This window comes from Hippichthys cyanospilos, chromosome 19, assembly GCF_059441005.1.
Source record: "Hippichthys cyanospilos isolate Australia breed blue-spotted pipefish chromosome 19, RoL_Hcya_1.0, whole genome shotgun sequence".
Lineage (NCBI taxonomy): Eukaryota > Metazoa > Chordata > Actinopteri > Syngnathiformes > Syngnathidae > Hippichthys > Hippichthys cyanospilos.
In genome coordinates, this window is record NC_142387.1 from 14,584,138 (window position 1) to 14,606,127 (window position 21,990).

The 21,990-nt window shown below is 43.1% G+C and overlaps 1 protein-coding gene across 4 annotated transcripts in view; it reads left to right on the plus strand.

The window, feature by feature from the left end:
- LOC148408048 (serine/threonine-protein kinase H1 homolog) overlaps positions 1-21,990 on the plus strand; it is a 75,271-nt gene that overhangs the window by 51,042 nt on the left and 2,239 nt on the right. Inside the window, exons 4-11 of one of the 4 annotated variants that reach the window (XR_015863675.1) lie at positions 390-479; positions 6,191-6,339; positions 8,321-8,796; positions 9,237-9,478; positions 16,182-16,479; positions 18,959-19,042; positions 21,144-21,272; positions 21,461-21,559. Coding sequence is in view for 1 of the 4 variants with exons in the window: in XM_088402285.1 (XP_088258411.1) it covers positions 6,104-6,339; positions 8,321-8,796; positions 9,237-9,478; positions 16,182-16,454 (1,227 nt within the window). In the remaining 3 variants the exon portion in view is untranslated. Of the gene's footprint in view, positions 1-389; positions 480-6,103; positions 6,340-8,320; positions 8,797-9,236; positions 9,479-16,181; positions 16,530-18,958; positions 19,043-21,143; positions 21,273-21,460; positions 21,560-21,990 lie in introns of those variants that run through there. The other 3 variants (XR_015863676.1, XR_015863674.1, XM_088402285.1) reach the window with 3 other exon arrangements.

Consider the following 21,990-nt stretch of genomic DNA (forward strand, 5'->3'; position numbering starts at 1 on the left):
TAAAAAGAAATACATAAAATTTAAAACAAATGAATGGTTAACAAACAGAAAAATAAAGGGGAATTCAGAAGTAAAAATATTAAATAATATATAAATACATTTAAATAATTAAAAATATAAGTAAACACACAAATGGAAAAAAATACAAATGAAAAGTCAAAAATATAAATAAATAAACGTGAGTTGCAATTCGATTCGCTATGGTGCAACTCAGTTGGAGTTTTCTATTGAAATAAAAATGCCGTTTTTCAAATATAATTCTTCAATAAAATAACAATTCGGCATGTCACATTTTCTGGTTTCCAAATGACATTTCGGCTTGTTGAATGACCCCAACAGTATGTAAGGGTCAAAGCAATGAACGTTTTGGGTTTTTTTTTTCTTTCCAGAACATCTGCCAGGAAAGCTATTGGCAAAAACATGGCTTCCCTCTCACCTCGCCGCATTGTTGTGACAACAACAACCCGGGGCCCTCTCCGGTACCGCCGCCGCCGCCGCCGCCGCCGTCTTATCAACCACCAACAGGAATTCCCCATCGCGTCGTAGAGAAATGATTAGCTCGGCACTTAACGTTAGCATTCATCACTGATCGGAAGCGCGGCGGAGGAATATTTTGCCGCGAGCTAAAGAGGCGTCTTTGGCGATCGGTCCGCCTGTCGGCTGATGAGGAACGGCGCCGGCGCCGGCTCTGTTTGATTCCCCGCTGTCGATTGCCGCCGCCGCCGCTTTGTGACGGCCCCGAGCTAGCTTAGCGGAGTGGCGCTCAAATGCTGACTTGAGATCAGTGCTCCTCAGCATAACACAAAACAGACATAAAACCTGTATTTTTGGAACTGGATTTGTGGTGGTAACACGCCGTGTATTTGATTCAGTAAATGCAGAAAATAAATCGCGCCGCGCACCTTTAATGAATGGCCTATTTTAAAACTGTTTTCATGTATAAAGCGCACCGCATAATGAGGCGCATAGAATAGAAGCTACAATAGCTGGGCTTGCATCCACCAGATGGCGCTCCGCTCAAGAGAATCGCAACAAAACGTTCAAATGCATCAGTCAAACTATTAATAGAATATAAGCGTTCTCAAAACGCCGATCACTCCCACGAAATGAATAAAAATCAATAATCAATGAATTTCCCGCCTTCTTTTAGCCCAGCACTGCTTTAGCCAAACACTTGAAAGGAACATTTAAAAAGTATTTGGAATTAAATTCAACTTCGAGTCGTCAAGATCCACAACAAATAGAATTCAAGCCGAATGAGCTCATGTTCCAATAAAGTTTCTCTCAATTTGAAAAGAAAACTGTTCTGATTTAAATTCCTCCAAATGTCTAAACTCCAAGTCGAAGATATTTTTCTGCTAAATTTCCCCGACACTTAGCACTCAAATGTATTTTGACAGCTAAGACGGACCTTTTAAGATCATTTATAGTGTCAGCGTGGCGCCGTCTGTCAGTCTGGCAAATTAAACGCGTACCGCCCCTTTAAATGCGACGGGACAAAAGTTGACGCGCGAGCAGACGCTAATTGCGAGACTTCCGGGCGTCATGGCGCCAATTAGCCCGGCTCGTCTTTTGTGACGATGATGTACGACGGTGGACGTGACATTGACGTGCCTCGGCGCATCTTAATTGGACGCAATTAAGCAGTTGGGTAGACATTTTTGATTGTCGCTCACAATATTTGAGAAAAAAAAAATCCGCATTCATGTAGTCTTTTATAATGCGTATTAATTTGCTAATTTTGCGGGACTTTCCCAAAATGACCACCTCAAACAAAAATTGTGTGTGTTGGTGGGGAGGGGCTCCTTGTTTTTTCTACATGGTGGGGGGCCAAATTTGATTGCATTTGTGGTGACCTGTTGGACAAGTTGAGACCTCTTTATGAGGGTCAAACTTGCTTTTCGAGTCCAGCTTTGAATTGGATTTTGGTCGAGATAAGCGGTGGGCAATCTGTTGCCTGTGTATGGATGGGGCGGGGACCAAATTCTAGGTTTTGTCATCGAGATGTCCCCACTACGACAGCCAAACCCCCCGTGTGTGTGTGTGTGTGTGTGTGTTGTTTCATTCTAAGAAAAAAAGGGAATTGTGTCACTTGAAGCATGTAGTGTACCTTCCCTCCCCACATAACACACACGCACGCACAGGGGTTTTTGCTCCCGCGGGGTGGGTGGGCGGCAAAGGCGGCCGTGACCTTTGCGAGGCCTTTGCTTGATTCATTTGATCCCCCGTCACCTTTGCCAGTGACGGATCACGGCGCGGACGGGGGAGGACGGGGATCATCTGTCGCCGCTCCTGCCCTGCCGCTTAAAGACACAAAGCGGCCACACGCCGCTCTTTGTTTTTCTTCCCGCCGCGGCGTCTTTTGTACCTCGCCCGCTTTCGGTTCAAGCGAGGCCTCTTCTTGTGAAAAATGACCCATTTGCGTCTTAATCGCAAAAAAAGACGCACTTTTTTTCCTATCAATGCTAACTTACGTAAGCCAAGATCCGCATTTTTATGTCGGCCGCATTCTTACTTGAAATAATCACCGTATCGGGACGAGCGAGAGGGCAGAGGTCGGTTAGCTGCTAGCGGCTAACCGCGGCTAACCGCGGCTCGCGTTAGCCGAGGTTGTTATGGTTAGAGAACATGCGAAAAGGTGTTTCACTCGTTTATCGGTTGCCGTCTTTTGGCATGCACACACAATAATAGACTTGGGGTTAGAACTCGAGCCGCGTCGCGAGGAAAAAGTAAAATTGCGTCGAGCGCATTCAACGTTATGCTGGCGCCGCAGTCGCTGACCGCTCCCAATTCGGGAATTCTGAAACACACTTAACCCGCAACAAATATGTATTTTACGGATATCCATGTTAGAATAATTCTATATATTTATTTTTGCAACATGTAGTTTTGTCGACATGGATATTTTCTGTTGGAGTTGTTTGTGAATAAAGGGTGAGGACATGTCTCCTGTAGCTGTAAGAAAAAAAGCAGGCACCTGGACCTAATCGCATGCACTGCGACCTAATCACAGGGGGGAGATAGCAGTGATGACATGGACTGATAATACATGGACTTTCACCTACATCCCCCACTATCAGAAACTGATTGTAACGTTGAAAATACCAGAATTTGATCCTGAGATGAATTGTGCGTCCAGGTGACTCCTATGTTTGGATAAGTAAAAATGATGTCATGCTAGCCGGAAGCTAACAGCAAAAAAGTGCGTTTGAGAGCAAGACGAGCGAGTGTGAAAGCGTGTCCCGGTGATGGATGTCCTGCACATATTAGACCGCCGTCGCTTGTGCTTCTGCCACCAGCCAAGCTAAATAATTGAGAACTTCAACTCCACATGCAATAAATCATATGCCTGCAAAAAAAAAAAAAAATAGACTTTTTCTGTCTCGCGTTTTATTTTTACAAGGATTTTGACGGATAATAGCTATTGTCAATTGTAAATATTTTTGTTGTACATTTAAATTGTTTTTTTCTTTTTTACATGTACTGCCTTCAGCTACTGCTGTGTGTCCTACTTGTTGTCTTTTTTGACGTTAACACAAACAACTCCAATTTGCTTTAGGCTGCATACAAATAAGCAAAGTAATCAGAATAAAAGTGTTTGCGGCCATTTGCGGAGCTTGGACCATTTTTTGCCAGTTTTTTTCAATGCATCACAAGTGTTTTTGTATGGTTAAAAAAAAAAATGTTATGTATGTGTCCCCGCATTAACATTTTATAGCTAGTCATTTTTTTTGTTTGTTTGTTTTTGCATGAATGCTTATAAAGTAAGTGTGTGTGTGTGTGTGTGTGTGTGTGTGCATGCACGTATGTTTGTGTGTGCGTGCACGTTTGTGTGTGCATTTGTGTGTCTGTATTTGTGTGTGTCTGTCTACGTGCGCGCGCATGATTGTTTGCGTGTTTCGCGTGTGTATGTTCGCATGTGTGTTGCATATCTGTGTGTGTCTGCGCAGTTTACGTGCGCATGAATGTGTGCATGCGCATCTTTGTGTGTGTTTCTGCGCGTGTAAGCGCACGCGTGCGTTTACACGTTTGCGTGTTTGTGTGTGTTTTTCTGCGTGCGCGCATATCTTTGGCGTGAGTCGTGGGAACATTTTCCAACGAGTGAAATGAAATATTTAGCTGTACGTGCGCGCACGTGCGTGTCAGTGTCAAACTAAGCTAGCAGTGTCTGTGTTGAGAACGGTGATGCAAGACACGTGTAAACATGTCCACCCAAGCATCCCGCCATTTTGTCTCAATTTGACAACCCGTAAAAAAAAAAAAAAAAAAAAAAAGCAGTATACTATATTCTGTGTCACACACACAGAGGGCACTTTTTTCTTTGACATTTTTTTTTTATTATCTTTGAGCGAGCTAGTGGCTGCAAGTAATCATTTGTTTTTATTCGCGCGCGGAAACATTTTTTATTATTATATTTTTCTTAGCTGGTGATGAACGACGATAGCGTCCCCGTGAGTTTATCTTATCTGTTCGCAAACACGTTTAAGTGTTTTTTTTTTTGTTGTTTTTTTTTTTTTTTGCGAGCACGCCGGTAAAAACAACAATAAAGGGCGGGCATCTGCCGCCATTCCACCGGTAATTGGGAAAAGGCGGATTATGAAACAGATGCCGCTAATAAAAAGGCCATTATGAAAGTTTTTATCTTAATGAAACACCTTTACTACGCGTTAAAGCCAAGCGGCACGTAGAGGACGTTGTTTAACGCGCTCTAATCTTTTTACTGCCACTAAATAAAATCTTATTTACGGCGCGCGCGGATGAATGGAGCGCCTTTCAACGCAACCAAGGATACGTCCGGCGTTCGGAGCAACGCTTATCAAACTTTTTTCCAATCGTTTAAACGCGGCGGAATATTTTTTCAGCCGACTACCCTGTGAAAAATGTTCGCATGAAAAAAATACACCGGATTTTTCGGACTGGAGGCCAAACTGGTTTATAAGTGCGGCAGTAAAAAAAAACAAAAAAAAAACGTATTTGTCGTGGATAATCCGCAGGTCAGAACAGTTCCCTTTATTTTTATATGAACACGTTACACATAATTCATATATACGTACAGTCATACACATACCGTATTTTTCGGTCTAGAAGCCGCGGCTACAAAAATTTTGAAAAAAAAACAAAAAACTGCTTAAGTATCTGGGATTGAATGTCAGGACTCTTAAAAAAATGTGTAAATACGTCCTTGGCATTGAATGAGTTCATTTTAATACTATTTAGAGCTTTTTATTATATCAAGTATCTAAAAAGGTTTGAGTGATTTTTAATGATTTTCTGTGGGTGTCAATTATATGCAAATTTTGGCTGTTTGTGGGCGGGGCTGTTCCCTGACAATCTTTAATAAAAATTTTGTGTTTAACCTGCACCCGTCGCGCTAACCTTATTCAGCAATGAGTTGTTTCCTGTTCCAATTAATTTACTCATAAGTTGAAAAGATGCCCTTTTCCTCTCATGGCTTTAAACCATTGAAGACACTTTTAATGTTTTTTGTGTTTGTTTGTTTTTGCTTTTTTGTCTTGGGTTCTTGAGGCCCGTATGTCTGTTTGCGATGGCAAAATAAAATTTGCTGAGCTTTTCCATTCTGAATTTTCATAAGAAAAAGTGCTATGAGTCTTTACAGGAAAATTGCATCACTAATGAAACGCATATAAAACGAAATACAGAGCCACCATAACATTATTGAGCAATAAGTCACTTCCTGCTTCAATGAATTTGCTCTTAATTTGAAAAGACACATATCCCGTTCCTTTCACGGCATTTAAAAACCATTTCAAGTACCCGCATTACAAGTACAAATATTTGAAAACCGAGTATTACAAATTAAACTCACGCTTGTCCTCATTTGAAAACAGCAAGTGCGATAGTTGACGTCATGTGGTGCTTTTTGAAGCATGTGCAATTTATTTGCTTCAAAAAAAAAAATGGCACAAGCAGTGTTTACAACCGCCTGTCATTTAAGTCCCATTGTGTCCTCGGACAGTCGAGCAGCGACAATGGCTTCAAAGCGCTTTCCTGTTTGCCTGACGCTTTCGGGATTGGGGGGGGGGGGGGGGGCACCTGCTCAGTGGGCCCGACTTCACTCACGCCACCTCGCTTGAGTCATACGATGGGCTGCCGGAGCAGCAAGGTGCTCCCGTCCCAAAAGGAAAATGGAAATAAAGAGAAACCGCGGCGCTATGTGAACTTGATGCAGGCGCTGGCGGCCTTCACCCGGGAACGGGACCGGCACGGGAAGAAGACCAGTGGATGGCTTTCCGCAAAAAGCAAGAGTGAAATGAGCCTTCAGCGGGAGAAAAGAGGAGACACGTACAAGGACAAGTTTGACGCTCGGGTTACCTCAAGGTAAGTAAATGATACCGCAAGGAAAGTCGTTCAGTAGAATTTAAAAGGGATGAACAATTTGCATGGCCATTGTGCAGCTGCCCGCCTTGGCCAGCTGGGGGCAGTGTAATGAATAGCCTTCTATTCAGAGCAGAAACGTACGGAGCTGAACAAATGGCCCGCAAGCCGGTTCTGGCCCGCAAACTGTTTAAGTTGAGTATAAGAAAGAGATCCATTTTGAAAATAAAATGAAGTGTTTTATGATGAATAGCAATCTTGTGGACGCAACGTTTTGATCAGTATTAAAAAAAAAAAATCTGAAGATGTTTACAAGTTAATATAAATATATATATACATGTATATCTTTATTTTATTGGTCCGCTGCAATGAATTTGACACCCTTGTTTTAATGCCATGACAGGAGCACGTTTTCAAACCGAGAGCAAATTAATTGGAACACGACACAAATTTGTATCCCACACAGTTTTACACTGGTGCATTTTCACTGACATAATTTTACAGCAGACAAATGGAAAAGATCCCTTTTTATATATATTAAAAAAAAAATCATTAGGTGCCGAATTATGCGGTGGTCCATTGACTCTTCTGTATTATTTTAAATATCGAAATCTGTTCATATATTCAACCCTTTAGTCACCCGCGTCCTTTAGTATGTATTTTTATATTACTATTTGAAAAGTTTGAAGCTTGATACTGGTTAGAGATGAAGACGAACTGGCTAGACCTTGCTTGGTGCGATTTTTGTTCCTCAAATAATTACCCAACACTGCTGCTGTTAGCCCACTAACAGCTGAATTTCAACAGCCGCAAGTTTTCGCGAACTATGACACCTCATTGCTGTTATCTTGTTAGCAAAATGCTAACGCGACACCTCTCAGTGAAGCTTCGTTGCTAGCTGTGGTATTAGTGAGCAAAGCTAACGAAACTAGCCAGCTGTTTTGTCGCTTTGTAAATTCCCTTCAAGGTCGCGGTGCTGTCGGTTCTTCTTGTCGTCGCCATACGTAGCAACTCTAATTACGAGGCCATTAAAATACAAGCAGTCCTCGGAATCCTCAAGTGTCAATTAATCACGGATTATGCCGTCCGTCTGACTAATTTCCCTCCGCTCGAGCGACAACCATCTTAGCCGAAACAAGCCCTTGTCATATATACGCCATCTAATAAGAAATTCACTCATCTCCCAATTTCTTCTGTTGTGATGAAGTATTTGGAGGCTCTGCTGAGCACTTGTTCCTTTGAAAATGGTGCCAACATCTCCCAAATGATGGCAAATAACAGCTAATTGCGCATCTTCGCTCGCCTTTGTAATTATTCCATCAAATGAGTGAAAACATAAAGCTCGCCACCTGTGGAGCGTCTCACTCTCCAGAATCGCCTTCCCAACAAGCAGGTAGCATGTGTCAAATTAAAGCAAGTGAAGAGAGACATTTTTTTTTTGTACCACGTGACCACGTGTGTACACTCGGCTCATTTTTTCATAAATTTGTTTTGACCATATTTGGTCAGGAAACGAGTGTGAAAGTAGCCACCCGTCTTTACGATTTTGGAATTTCCTGAAGAGATTATTAATCCCGTGTGTGTACTTGGACAGCGGTTCAGTCTGCTCGCTTCTTTTAGTGCGAATAATGCCGTAACCACCTCAGCTAACACGAGCTGCCGCTAGCTGCCGCAGCCACCGGATGCTAACAGGCAACCGACGTCCATCCGTTCCGGTAATTCTTGTAAGCGAGAATACGTCCGCGCCTCAAAACTCGGTTTATGTGGCTGACGGTTCCGTCGAATGGTGTCGGGGGGGGGGGGGGACATTTTAAACTTACCATTTATGGCACACGCCCATGCTCCCGGCCTTCATTTTTGTACGTCTGCGGCATCTGATGGTGTCCCGAAAAGGCCTAACGAAACAGAGTTTCCTCCAGATGCGCCGACAGATGCGCCCGCCGCGCTCCGACGACTCATCGGCGTTCCCATTCCGCCCGGTCAGGTACCACATCAAGGCTCTGATCGGTCGCGGCAGCTTCAGCAGAGTGGTGCGCGCCGAGCACAGGGCCAGTCGCCGGCCCTTCGCCATCAAAGTGACGGAGGTGGAGACGCCCCAGGCCCGGGAGGTGTGCGCGGCCGAGCTGGCGGTGCTGCGCCGGGTCAACCACGCCAACGTGGTCCGCCTGGCGGAGGTGTTCCACGGCCGCCGGCGGGTCTACCTGGTTCTGGAGCTGGCCACCGGCGGGGAGCTTCTGGACCGCGTCGTCAGCAGGGGGCACTACACGGAGAGGGATTCCGTCCGGGCCCTGCGGATGGTCCTGGCCGGGGTGGGCTACCTCCACTCGCTGGGGATCACCCACAGGGATTTGAAGCCGGAGAATCTTCTTTACTACCACCCGGGCGCGGACTCCCGCCTGCTGGTGACCGACTTTGGATTGGCCACGTTTGGAGGCGCGGGAGTGCCGGGCAGAAATCAAAGTAAGACGTTGATCCTCGAAAAGCTAAACGGAAAAATTCCCAATCGATGTTTGATCCAGGAAAATGTCCGAGGACGTCCACGGAGAGGACGGTTTCCGAGTACGCTGACCGTTCGAATCACGAGAGACTCGTGCTCTTATGTACTTGGGAAGACCGTACTTGCGTTCTTAGGAAATACGTACTTAAAGAAGACCGTACCTGCCAAGTTCCTGAGACCCCACTCTGCGTTCTTCACACTGGTAAAGTCACGGAATGGTCTAGAAGTGGACATCCTTGGAAAGATATTCCTGGATCAAACAAGCGCTCGTTCTGGATTTTTGAACGTAAACAGGCAAGACGCACTTTAAGTCCTAATCCAGTCGACTGTTTCGTATGTCCTCAAATTCAGGACCCGAGCCGAGTAAAACGGTTTGACCCGAATTCCCAACCTCTGGCCCCAGGTCCCCACAGCGGAGACATCAGCGAGACGAGCAGCAATTGGTCCTTACGGACCACGTGCGGAACGCCGGAGTACATGGCCCCGGAAGTGGTGCTGAGGAAACCCTACTCCTCCGCGGTGGACATGTGGGCCGTCGGGGTGATCGCTTACATCATACTGAGCGGGTCCATGCCCTTTGAGGGACACACGCGGACTCGGCTCTACAGGTCCATCCTCCGGGGAAAGTACAGCTTTCGTAGAAATGTAAGTTACAGACTATTTTCTTTGGTTGTGTGGTTGTGTTGAGTACAAGATTTACCGTAATGACCCAAATGTGCCGATTAATGACCCAAATGTAAGGAAGAGTGACCGTAATGGGTGTCTGTTGCCGCTAACTGCAGCTCGTGTTAGCTCAGGTTGTTACTTTCAATAAAAGAAGCGAGCAGACAGAACCAAGGTCCAAGTCCATCCGTCTTCACACACAGGATTAGGACTAAAATGGAGAGGATCGTGTAAAGTGACGTTTCCAGCTGATTCAATGAAGACTGGCAAGGTATTCCGTTTGACTCATTTATTAATTGCGGACTTTTAGTATATACACACACAATCATAAACTTTGAAACACTCTTAACACACAACAAATATATAAGTTACAGATGTGAACACAAGAAAATATTTGCAAAGATGAGCTTTATTCGGTTTTGCTATCGTTTTTACATCGATGCCAAACTGTCGGCGCGTCCTATAAACTGTTATGGAGAAAATGCCAGAATTTGATCCTAAAATTAAGGGTGCAGCATCCTATATTTGATGAATTAGGGTATTTTGAAACAGGAAGGCGCGTCTCATGGTTAGTACTTTAAACAAATGTCATTGCCTTTGACCATAGCTCCTAGTTTCGATTCTCGGTCGGAGTTCTTAAAAAGTTGCCATCCGCGGCTGTGACTCGAGTACTCTTAGGTGCCGAAATTTTTCGGTGAAATCGCCACCCGCGCAAAGGTAATACCGAGGCAATCGGTCATGGTCGGGGGAGTCTTTAATAAGGAGCATCGGCACCTTGGGTGCGAAGCAGGCGGGATCCGCCTGTATCAGGCTGAGTTCTGAAGCCAACTCAACAAAGAATCAGGTTTTCCTTTTGACACGTCCCACTCGCTAAAAACGTTAGCAGTCCGTAGCCGTGACTTCCTTTGGCCGGAGTTTGTCACGCCTCGGCCACTGGAGTATTCCCACCAGCGGCGCTTGAAAGCCTCCGAGCTCTTTGCCGGTGTAAATTGGAAAAATGTACGGCGGGCATGTCGTAACAGCGGCATTGGCGATGTGTGTGTGAAAAACGGAACGGGGATATGCTAAATTTAGCCCAAATCTCCCGCCCGCTTCCACTGGAGAAGGCAACAAAAGGGCAACCCGTGTTCTCCGGCGGCCGAGGCCTGTATTTTTAACAGTAGAGCTCGGAGGTGAGTTTGGGATTTGGCCTTCACGCTGATTTTGGATTATTCACTTGCCCGTAATCTGACATTTTAGTCCCGGGCCTTGCAATGTTATCCCCCGCGTTTAACCTCATCCGCCGCCGACGGAACAGAGGCGCTGAATATTTGGATTCGGCTTTTCCTTTGCGTTACGTTTCCCGTTTATGTTAGCGTTTGTCGGCATGCGCGAGATAAATCCCAATTTTGGTAAGACTGAATTTATTATAAATATTCCCGACAGTCAATTCCCTTCATTTCATCGTACTTCTCATGATTATGTTTCCAGAAAATGTATGTGAACGCTCCTAGAACATTTATGTAAATGTTTGATTTTCGTTTTCATCCAATCAGATTCTGCTGTAGCTAACGGCGAACATGTTAGCGTTCTCGTTAGCCTTTGCACTGTAAATAGTGTTTTACGACAAGGCATAAGATAGAATGATTATAGATTCGTTAGTCAACAAGTGATGTTAGCATTGGATTTGCTAACTTGGTATGCTAGCATGCTAAATGTAGAAGCAGACAAATTAGCCTTCTGAAATAGTAGCTAGTACTATAATTATGACTCCAATCACCATACTGTGATGTGTTATGTTGTATGTATGCTAACATCGCATCGTAGCATAATAACGGCTATACAGTTAGCATACAACAATTTCGTTTGTCTTTTAAATAGTAGCTTTCCATAGAGAATGATGTAAAATTCTTAGAAGGGGGACTAAAATTTGAGACAGTTTGCTAAAATAGTAGTTGGTATACTAATTTAACATGATAATTGCTAGCATGTTAGCATTTAATCAAATCCCATTACTCTTTTAAATAGTAGCTTTCAACAGGGAAGGAAATAAAAATCTTATGAGCGTGACTCAGAATTTGAAACAGTTTGGGAAGTCAGTCGTTGGTACGCTAACATAATGTGATCGATGCTAGCATGTTAGCATTTAACCCAATCTCATTAGCCTTTTAAATGGTAGCTTTCCACAGGAAATCAATGGAGGTGTCTCAAAATTTGAGACAGTATGGGAAGTCAGTCGCTGGTACGCTAACATAATGTGATCGATGCTAGCATGTTAGCATTCTCGGTCAGTAGTTAATGTTCAGCACAGTATTCTCCGGTACAGTTGCTAACATGACATGCTAGCATTTAGCGTTTCTACCCCTGTCGCATTCCTCTTTGAAATACAGGTAGATCCATCCGCTGAACGCGGTTTGACCGATGGCCCACCAATCAGCACATGCCGGGACTCCCGACCGGCTTCTGATTGGCCAGCTAATCTTTGTATCCGCGCAAGTGCGATTCCCTGAGAGTTCACCAGTCAGATGAAGGTGACTCAACTGGCACTTTTCCCGAAACCTCCCATTCAGGGGTCCCTGCGTGCTAACCCCCCCAACCCCCCCCCCCCCCCCCCCCCCCCGTTTGCTGCACAACGCGACACACAATCACACGTACACACCGACACTCCTCGTAGGTGCAACCAGCACTTGCCCGGGGGCATGCGCCACAGTGTCACACTGATGTGTTTACCCAGCAGTGCGAGGGAGGAGGCGAGAGGAGCAGAGCAGAGGAGTCGGAGATGGATTGCAGGGGGGATTTGGGAGGCTGCCGGCAGCTGCGGTTAGAGCGCTACACGTAGCGGGGAGCCATTTCACCGTTCATTCCTCATCTTTAAGATACTAGGACGCTCTTTGTCCTCACTGGGAGGACAATTCGCATCGCTAGTCGAATGACTCAGGTCTATCGGCAGCAATTTTTCAACAACGCGAGAATAGTTCTGCAGAGGTGGGCAGTTCGTCAGTCCGTCACCGACGTATGTGGCAGATGACGTGGTCAAATGTGAATTTTGATTTAAGTGGAGAAAAAATGAACGTGCCTGAATTACAACCGTGTGTATAGGGAACACACACTAGGCGTTGGGTTGTGCGATTAGTTTATTTTGTCTCAAGCTTGTCTACGTAATTTGGGTGAAGCCTGTAAAATTCCGCGTTTTTATTTTTGAGTGGGATGACAGACTTTTTTTTTTTTTTTTGGGGGGGGGGGGGGGGGGGGGTGACGAGAGTGGTACCAATATTTTTACCACTGTGAAAATGCTGTTTTTAACAGTGAAATATCGGCAACTTGGTTGCAAACCAAGTTGCAGGAATTTCACAGAAAAGAAAATGTTTTTTTTTTTTGTTTTTTTTTAGCGCAGGCCCACTTGATTTCCACTGCTAAACGATGACACGTATTTCTGTTTCTTTTGAAACTGCATTTGATCCTCATTTCGAAGCCTAGCTAACCAATGGGCACCTTCGATTTTGGAGCACGTCACAGGAGCTCTCCGGAAAATTGGACCTTTTAGTCTCACTAATGACTCGCCCCGCTTGTGAGGAAAAGAACCTACTCGCACATGGGTCTTAAGATGAATATCATATAAATGCTCAAATGGAGAAATAAAGCAGGGCAGCGGGAAGAGCGGCTTTTTACACCTCGTGTGTGTGTGACGGATGTAAAACTAAATAATACCCTCCCACAAGATCAACCCCGCCTCCTACTGCATTCTGCCGCACACTTTTGTCTTGATGACCCAAAGCAAACATCTGCAGCAAGGCAGAGCCCCCCCCCCCCCCAAAAAAAGGGGAAAGAAAATGAAGCCAGTCTGCCCCCTAGCGAGCGCAATGTGAACACACATCTGCCGGCCGTGTGAATATTGTACATGACAGCACAATCTCTCCTGCATCCGCGTATTGATGTTTACATTAAGGGACTTGAGCTGCGAGCCAATGAGCAGCAACACACTTATTCTTTGCATTTCCATTCGCCTCCTGCTGGAAAGTCTTTTAAAAGAGCGCCGCGTCTGGACCAAAGGCGAGCTGTGTGACTCATCGGCGGTCTTGCCGTTTCTGAACTGGTGTGACATTTATATATATATATATATATATATATATATATATATAATTATTTTTTTTCAAATTAAGAGCAAATGAATTAGAACATGGAACAAATTATTGTCAGGGACAATGTATAAGATCATTTTTCATGAAAAAGGAATACATTAAATGATTATAAATGTCAAAAAATGTGTTCTTAACAACCAACACGGGAGTGTGGAATAGCTGCGGTGAATGGTGAATGCAGCCCCTCCCGCTGTCCGTGATGAAAAACGCTCTAAATTTCACACATTGTTCCTTTAAATCTCGGCTAAATCTTTCTTCCAAACTATTGATTTTTTGTCAAATGTCAATTTCGGTTCAAAAACAACTTCCTCAAATGAATGAATGAATAACAGTATAATTGTGTTGACGTTCCCAACATGGCCTTGTAGAATCTTATCGAATCTCTTTCGCTCTTCCGTCTAATCGTTGCGCTCAGGTCAGGATGGATCGCAGACGGGATGGGGGGAGGGGGGTGTCCTTATTCAGGCTTTAACAAGATGTAGCTTAATGAAGCAAGCGCTCCCTCAAGGTTGGGCCCTCGGCGCCTTATCGGAGGCGCTCTCCGCTTCCTCTGCCGTGATGTATGGCTCCCCCCTCTCCCTCCAAACACAATAAAGCCTTTTGTTTATTTGCGCGCCAGAAGATAACCCTCCTGCAGGTGGCCCGCTTCCAGGGGAAACAACAACACTCGTCTTTGTTGTGCCGCCGCAGCGCTGAAGGAGGAGAGCAAAACTTTTTACTAGGCTCAGCATCCCGGCTGACACTTCTTTTAGTGTGTGTGTGTGTTGTGTGTGACGCCAGGTAACACCCCCCCAGTGTGGCTTCCAGGTGCTTATTTTAGTCCCAGCGTTATAACTCTTGAGAAATAGTCAATCATTTATAGAGTATGATCGGTCTGATTTCTGTGATTTGGTTATTGTGAAAACTGATGCATAACCGCATTTTTTGGCACGCCATGTATCTCACTGTTAGATCTGCCATTTGCTTAGCGGGAGAAAGTCCTTTTTTTCTTTTATTGGAATCCACAGGCAGCAAATCCAACGTAAACAAAAGGGGCCTCGAGATGGAACTCTGTGGAACGCCACGTGAAAGGAAGGCAGCTATACAATCCAGTATGCTTTTCAGAAGTGATTCATTTCGGAGCAGTTTTTTCTCTTTGCGAAATCATCAGCCGGCAGTTTCCAAATCTTTTCATACGTTACATGGAACGACTCATGACGCGGGACTCGGTTTGGATTCCTCTCTGTTTCCATTCCCCAAAATATTTTAATGCTGGTCTGGGGGTCGTTGGCGGCAATAATATTTCAAACGGCGCCCAAAAGACTCCGAAAAATCTGCGGCATGTCAGCGGCGGCAGCGTCCCAATACTTTTGAGCGAGCTCGCTCATCAGCTCCGACTTTTTTTTTTTGCGCTCCCCGCCGTTGTAGATTTCACACTCGATTAAGCGTCATTATCCGGGAAGAAGAAACGATGCCCGAGACCGCCCCCAAAGGCAAAAGCCGGAGATTTACGCCGGCGCGCTTGATTGGAGGAGGAGAGGATTGAAGAGTGGATTAAAGCTTTGCGAGGCCTTTGTTGATTGTTCCAGTTGTTTGTCAGTTTGTGGTCCGGCGCAAACAACAAAGCGACGCTTCAATCTACTTGCGGGGGGTAATGTTTGATTCCGTACAACAAGGCTCCGGCTGCAAAGGTCACCGGTTCCTTTGGGCGGACCGAGAAGCACCATGAATTATTGAACGACGTTGAATTAGAAGGAGAATCGTCTTGATTGTCAGGAACATGAATATTCAACGCGTTTGTTTGCTCACTTGAACTCAACGCCCATTGTGGCTCGCCTTTTACTTTTTTTTTTTTTGGCATTGGTCTGAGGTTGTAAAACGTGTTGCTAGAAATGCTGCGACGGCAGCATTGTGTGTTTCTTTTCAAATCAAGAGCAAATTAATTGGAACATGATGCAGTGGGGTGCTCACTTTGCAAGGGGTAGCGTGTTAGCATTAAGCTAAAGCTAATGCAAATTTGATCTAATGCCCTAAATAAAACTGTTCCTTGTAATTGTTCTTTTTAAATTAAGAGCAAATTAATGGGAACAGATTGCACCCTCATTGTGACTTACAAAATGTTGAATGGGTTTGTATGTTAGCATTCAGCGAATACTAATGCAAATTTGATTTAATGCCATGACAAAAACAGCTCAGTTTTCTTTTCAAATTAAGAGCAAACGAATTGGAACATGACACAGCTTATTGCCCATTTGTGTTATTGTGTCTGCATATGTGTGTTAGCATTAAGCGAATGCTAATGAAAATATAATGGCGTGACAAAAACAGATCATTTTTCTTTTCAAATTAAGAACAAATTAATTCAGGCAGAGGCCGCTCAATGTAATGTATTAGCATTAGGCTAGTGTAGCGGTTCTCAATTGGGGTAGGTGAAGGTAATTCAGGGGGTACGGAGGATTTTAACAAGAAGAAGCAAAATTAATATAAGGTTGTGAAAGGAAGAGTACGGTCTTCTTTTCAAATTAAAAGCAAATTAATTCAAAAAGGATTTTTTTCCCCCCGCTAATATCTTGTCTTATCTCCCGCAGCCTTGGCCCTCCGTGTCCGATCCCGCCAAGGACTTCATCCGGGCTCTGCTGGAATGGGACCCGAAACGGCGCCTGCGAGCCGAGCAGGCCTCGCGGCACCCGTGGATTCTCACGGCCGACGACGGCTCCTCCTCGAGAAACCTCCGCCGCTGCGTCTCCGGCAACTTGCGGCGGCGGACGTCTCGGAACTCTTCGCGCTGCCAGAGCAGAAACGCAAACTCGGAGGCGGAGCCCCGTTCCATATGCAAACGTCCCGCTGGAACTTTAGCTTGATGAAGGAAGCCCAACTTCACAAAAGGTCAGAGATAAAACCCGCATTTTTTATTGCTTTCAACATAAAGGGGCGGAGCCAGCAAGGGTTTTTTTTTTTTTTATAGTTCATGAAAAATAACTAACTTATATTGAAAGAAACCTTTCCTGACGAAATATTTGAATTAAAAGAAAAAATATTCTAATAAAATTTGTATTCAAATTATTTGTATTTATGCTGTATTTTATTATAATAAATATTTATTTTCATCAAAATATATTTAAAACATCCATTGAAATGAATTCAACATTTATTTCTCAAATACATATCTTTTATTTAAGAAATATATATATATATATATATATATATATATATATATATATATATATATATATATATATATAAAATTTATTTTTGAAATATATATTATATATATGAAAATAAAATATTCAGCGTTTCAATGCTGTCTGATCTTTTTTTTCTTCTTTTTTTTTTTATAACTTGCAGACCACAACAAAATCTGATTTTAGTACATGCTACTGGCCGTGAAAATGTGAGGAGGGGGCCACAAATGGCCCCCGACCTGCACTTAGGAGAACTTCATGCATTTATGAAAAAAAAATACACCCAAAAAAAACAAAGGTGTCACTGAAAACGATTTTGCAATGCATTAAATCCTGTTTCAATTAATTTGCTCTTAATTTGAAAACTGTGACGCTTAACTGTGTTTGGTAGCTTGCTTGAGGACACATCTGTCCCTGCAGTAGGAATTATGGCAGATTTGATGAAAATGGATCATCATCTTCATCATCTTCCCTTTTTGGTTGAACTGGGATCAATATTCCCTGCGGTCAAGCAACCCAAGATATTTTTTTTTATTTAAACAAACGTCAGTCTTGCTGCTATTGTGCACAATACTTTTTTGTTGTTGTTTGCGCTCGATGGCGCCGCTTTCTAGCGCGATATTGGACAAGCCCTATTCTTTTTTTTTTCTTTTTTTTTTCCGCTATTCAGTCAGCACAACAAAATTCCGCCTAGCGCCTGATAAAAGACGACGAAATAGAGTCGAAGGCAATCGCAGAAAGCGCTTTTTTTTCCCCCCCCGTTTGCTTTTCCTTTTGATGATGATTATTCCATTTCTGGGGCCGCCATTATCTTTTTGAGAGCGTCCTCTCTTGTGAGTCAGGCACTGTTGTGCGCCGCCACCAGTGGCCCCGCAGGGTCGGAACCTCCAAAACGGGCCTTCACATTTCCTGAATCAAAGAAGAAAATAGAATTTTTTTTTTCGTCAAGTTTCACTTTAATGACTGCGACTCAGGAAGATATTATATTAACATTATATTATTTATTGAATACCTTTCCTTCTATGTGTGTTGCTGCACCGTTTTTGTTCAAACGCCGCCACATAGATGGCATTGAATGAGTTAAGGCATTTGTCTCAAATGTTTTCACTCCCAAAAACCAATCTTTAACATCATTAAAATGAAGCACCGCTAAAGATAAGCGTTTATCATACCAACACGCAATTATTTATTCTGCTTTATTCTTGGCGACTAATTGGGTGGCCTTTGAAAGTCATCTTTTTCTCCAGAGAATCGGTACGGAGCGCCGTTTATGTTTGCAAGCCGCTTACTCCATTATTTCCATAAAACCGCTTTTATTTTTCGACTCAAAACTGCTTTTTACAATCAATGCCTGTTGGGTAACTTTAGGTCGGCAGTAAATGTATTTAATTAATTAATTTAAGGCTAGCGCAATGTAAAATGCATTAATGTTTTGTTGCATCCTTAAACCTGGGGTGTCATCAACTGCTTCATGAAGCTTCATGAAGCCCTTGTGATATTTTTGGACTCCTTCGGATGGTGCTTGGTTTAAAGATGAGTGTTAGTGAAAAGGAAACTTATTTAATTGCTATTGCATGTTTAAAAACACAGTGGAATCATCAAGAGGAATTAAAAAACATCACAAGGGCTTCATGAAGCTTCACGACACACTCGTGATATTTCTCAACTCATCTAGATCGGGCTCTTTGTTTAAAGATTGCGGCCGGCGCATGGTAAACCGTATTCAATTTCTACTCCAACTTAAAACCCAGAGTTTCATCTAGAAGAGTTAAAAACGATCACAGGGGCTTCACGAAGCTTCATGAAGCCCTTGTGATATTTTTGGACTCCTTCGGATGGTGCTTGGTTTAAAGATGAGTGTTAGTGAAAAGGAAACTTATTTAATTGCTATTGCATGTTTAAAAACACAGTGGAATCATCAAGAGGAATTAAAAAACATCACAAGGGCTTCATGAAGCTTCACGACACACTCGTGATATTTCTCAACTCATCTAGATCGGGCTCTTTGTTTAAAGATTGCGGCCGGCGCATGGTAAACCGTATTCAATTTGTACTCCAACTTAAAACCCAGAGTTTCATCTAGAGGAGTTAAAAACGATCACAGGGGCTTCACGAAGCTTCGTTTATCCATCACGACTTTACACATGACTTTTGACATAACAACTCTTAGTTTGTGTCCCCAGGAGGACTCTTGGCGTCCGGATGGTGCAAGTGGCTCCTCCGCCCGCCTCGATGTTTACCTCCGCGCTTGGTGTGAGGCTGCTAAGGTAAGTTAAGTGGCTCTTCTTCCACCCGCGCGGCTAGATCAAACATTTGCGAGATGATCCACCTCAGGCAGCAATTACAAATCCTCTCCATTTAATGATCGCGGATGGAAAGAGCGGCCCTCGTTTGGAGCCTTCCGGTTTTGTTTTTTTGTTTTTTTTCCTGTCTTGTTTCGCCGCAGAGGCGTTTGCTTCGATCCTTTTCTGTCGGAGGATGCGACGGGAGTCAAGCGTGTCATTATTCTTTCCTGGCAGGTGTTGTCATTGAGCCCGTTGGCCGCTTCCCGCCGCTTGTCAGCGCTCAAAAAATTTCCTCCTGTCGTTTGTTCAAAGTCCTCCGGGCTTGACGTGCATGCGCAATTTTTTCTATCGGGGGTGTTCAACCTACAGTGCGGGGGCCGTCTGCGGACCGCCGTTCAGATTTTTGCGGTATATTGGAAAAATACATGTTGACGTGGACAAGTGTATTTCTTGCTTGGTTGCTTTTTATCGTGTTTTTAATTATTTCAAACAAATGTTTGAAAAATGATGTCCGTTTTTCTCGTCCCCAAACTTTTTTCTCAGAAGGGCCAAATAACTTTTCCCTCCTCTGATGGGGCCGGGGTCGGTTTGGAACAAAACGGGAGATGACTGCGGAGGTGCCTAAATGTAATATTTTTATTTATTTTATTTATTTTTCCAGGAAGATAAAATTTAAAAAACCAGGATTTTTTTTTATCTCAATGAATTTCATTATGATTATATTTGTTTATGCTTTAATCGGGAAAGTAACCTTATCTATTATATATTCATAATAGATTCATGCAGGTGTAAGCCCTGATCATGTAGCTAAATTAAAAAAAAAAAAAAATCATAATGCATCTTCTGGTATTGTTCAAGGGGCCGGAAAGAACGTGGAGGCGGGCCGTATCTGGCCCGCGGGCCGTAGTTTTGGGACCTCTGCTTTACGCGATCAGGATTCATGCAAATGACCTGCAAAAAAAAAGTAATGAGCTTATTTATGAATTGTTTTTTGTTTAATATTTTCTATTGATTATTAATTGATATAATTATGCTATATTTATGTGTATTTCTATATTCTATATTAAATATTTATTTGTTATACATTCAAAAATAAAAATAATTATTTCAATAATAATAAATACATGTTTTTGTTTTTATTTATAATTATTTAATTATTTTATTTATTTTTAATAAGTATGAATACTTTCCTAAAATTGACAGCAGTGCAGAAAAGAAAAACATATTCATAAGATTTAACATTCTAATCTAACATTCTGGTTTCTCGGCAAATCTAATTGACCCATTCGATGCCAGGGACGGATTTTCACGTTTCTTAAGAGTCCTGTCATTTAATCCCAGATATTTACAGTAATAAATCGATACTTAAAGGGATAGTGTGTAAGATTTAGAGCGTTTTTCATGACGGCCAGCAGGAGGTGCTGCAGGTGCTGCATTCACCACCGTCCTTATGGATAACAAATATGGCCGCCTCCCCCCCATGCAATATATTTTCATGATAACCAGATCTATGAGTATTTTTCAAACATAATGTTGGTCTTTAAGAACACATTCATTGGGATTAAATGTCCTGACTGTCAAAAAAAAATTAAAAATATCGTCCCTGGCATGAACAGGAACAAAAAGGTTTTTTTTTTTGTTTTTTTTTTTCCCCCCAATTGTTACAAAAGTGTAGGAAGCGAGGAGGGAAAAGAAAAGAAAAACGCAAGGAAGGAATGTAAAGGAGAGAAAAGTGTCTCTTTTTTTCTACCTTCCTTCACATTTCTTCTCAAAGAAGAAAGGAAGCATTTTCACGTTTTTAAAACTCCGGACATGAAATCCCAGGATTTAGGAGTCACTCTAACACACTTTAGCAATAGGTTTCTTCATGTTCCAATTCATCAGCTCTTAATTTGAAAATAAACCATTCCTACATGCGGCATTGAAAGGCTTGGGATGAGAAAAGCTAAGACAGAAAATGTATTTCAAATCCTTTTGAGAAGCGTGGTTCTCATCTGGACTACTGCCGTACCTAATAAATTGTCCCCCCAGGGTGTATATTGGCAGCATGCGTGTCTTTTTTTTTTTTTTTTTCCCCCAACAGCCTGCCGATGAGTGTCCTTGAGACAAAGGTCCCGCAGGTCCCAACGGCTTAATGGTCCCGTTGACCTCTTGTGCTTGTGGCGAGGAGCGGCGGGATGCCCACCAAGAGGAGGAAGCAATTTGCAGTCTTGTAAGTGCTAAATGGCACCGCTAGGAATATTCCCTCACATTGCCTCTAATGCTGCTCTAGGATTTCGAATACTCTGAAAAAAAACTCTTTGGCCCTTTATTTATTTCGTTATTTCGTGTTTGCGTATGTGTGATTGAGGTTAGGGTAAATGTTATCTGCAATCTGTTGAGATGGTTTTGCTTCCTCAGACCCCGAGACCGGAGGTCCATGTCTGGTTGGCGGCCAGTGTCGCAGGCGACGTGGCCGGGCTCCGTCCGACAGGTCGCCATGGAAACGCCGCTGCCAAGGTGAAGTGTCTCAATGGCAACAATTTAACCACCAGGCCTAATTTACTCAGCAGGAGGTGCTGCAGGATACATTTGTGTGCGTATGAGGGAAGCAGCAGAGACTTTTATACACGCACACACGCATATATATATATATATATATATATATATATATATATATATATATATATATATATATATATATATATATATATATATATATATATATATATATATATTGCACAAAAACTGGCTTTAAGCTGCAAATTGTGTCAGGTTCCAGTTACTTTGCTCTTAATTAGAAAATAACGTGTAGGCAATAAACCCCGTCTTACGTTTTGTATAAAACAGTGTTTAATAGCAGTAAATTTAATTTTCTGATAGCTGCAGGAACCTGTTAAAATCAGACGCAGTCCTTTGAGGAGCGCTCCATCGATCCCGAATTCATCATG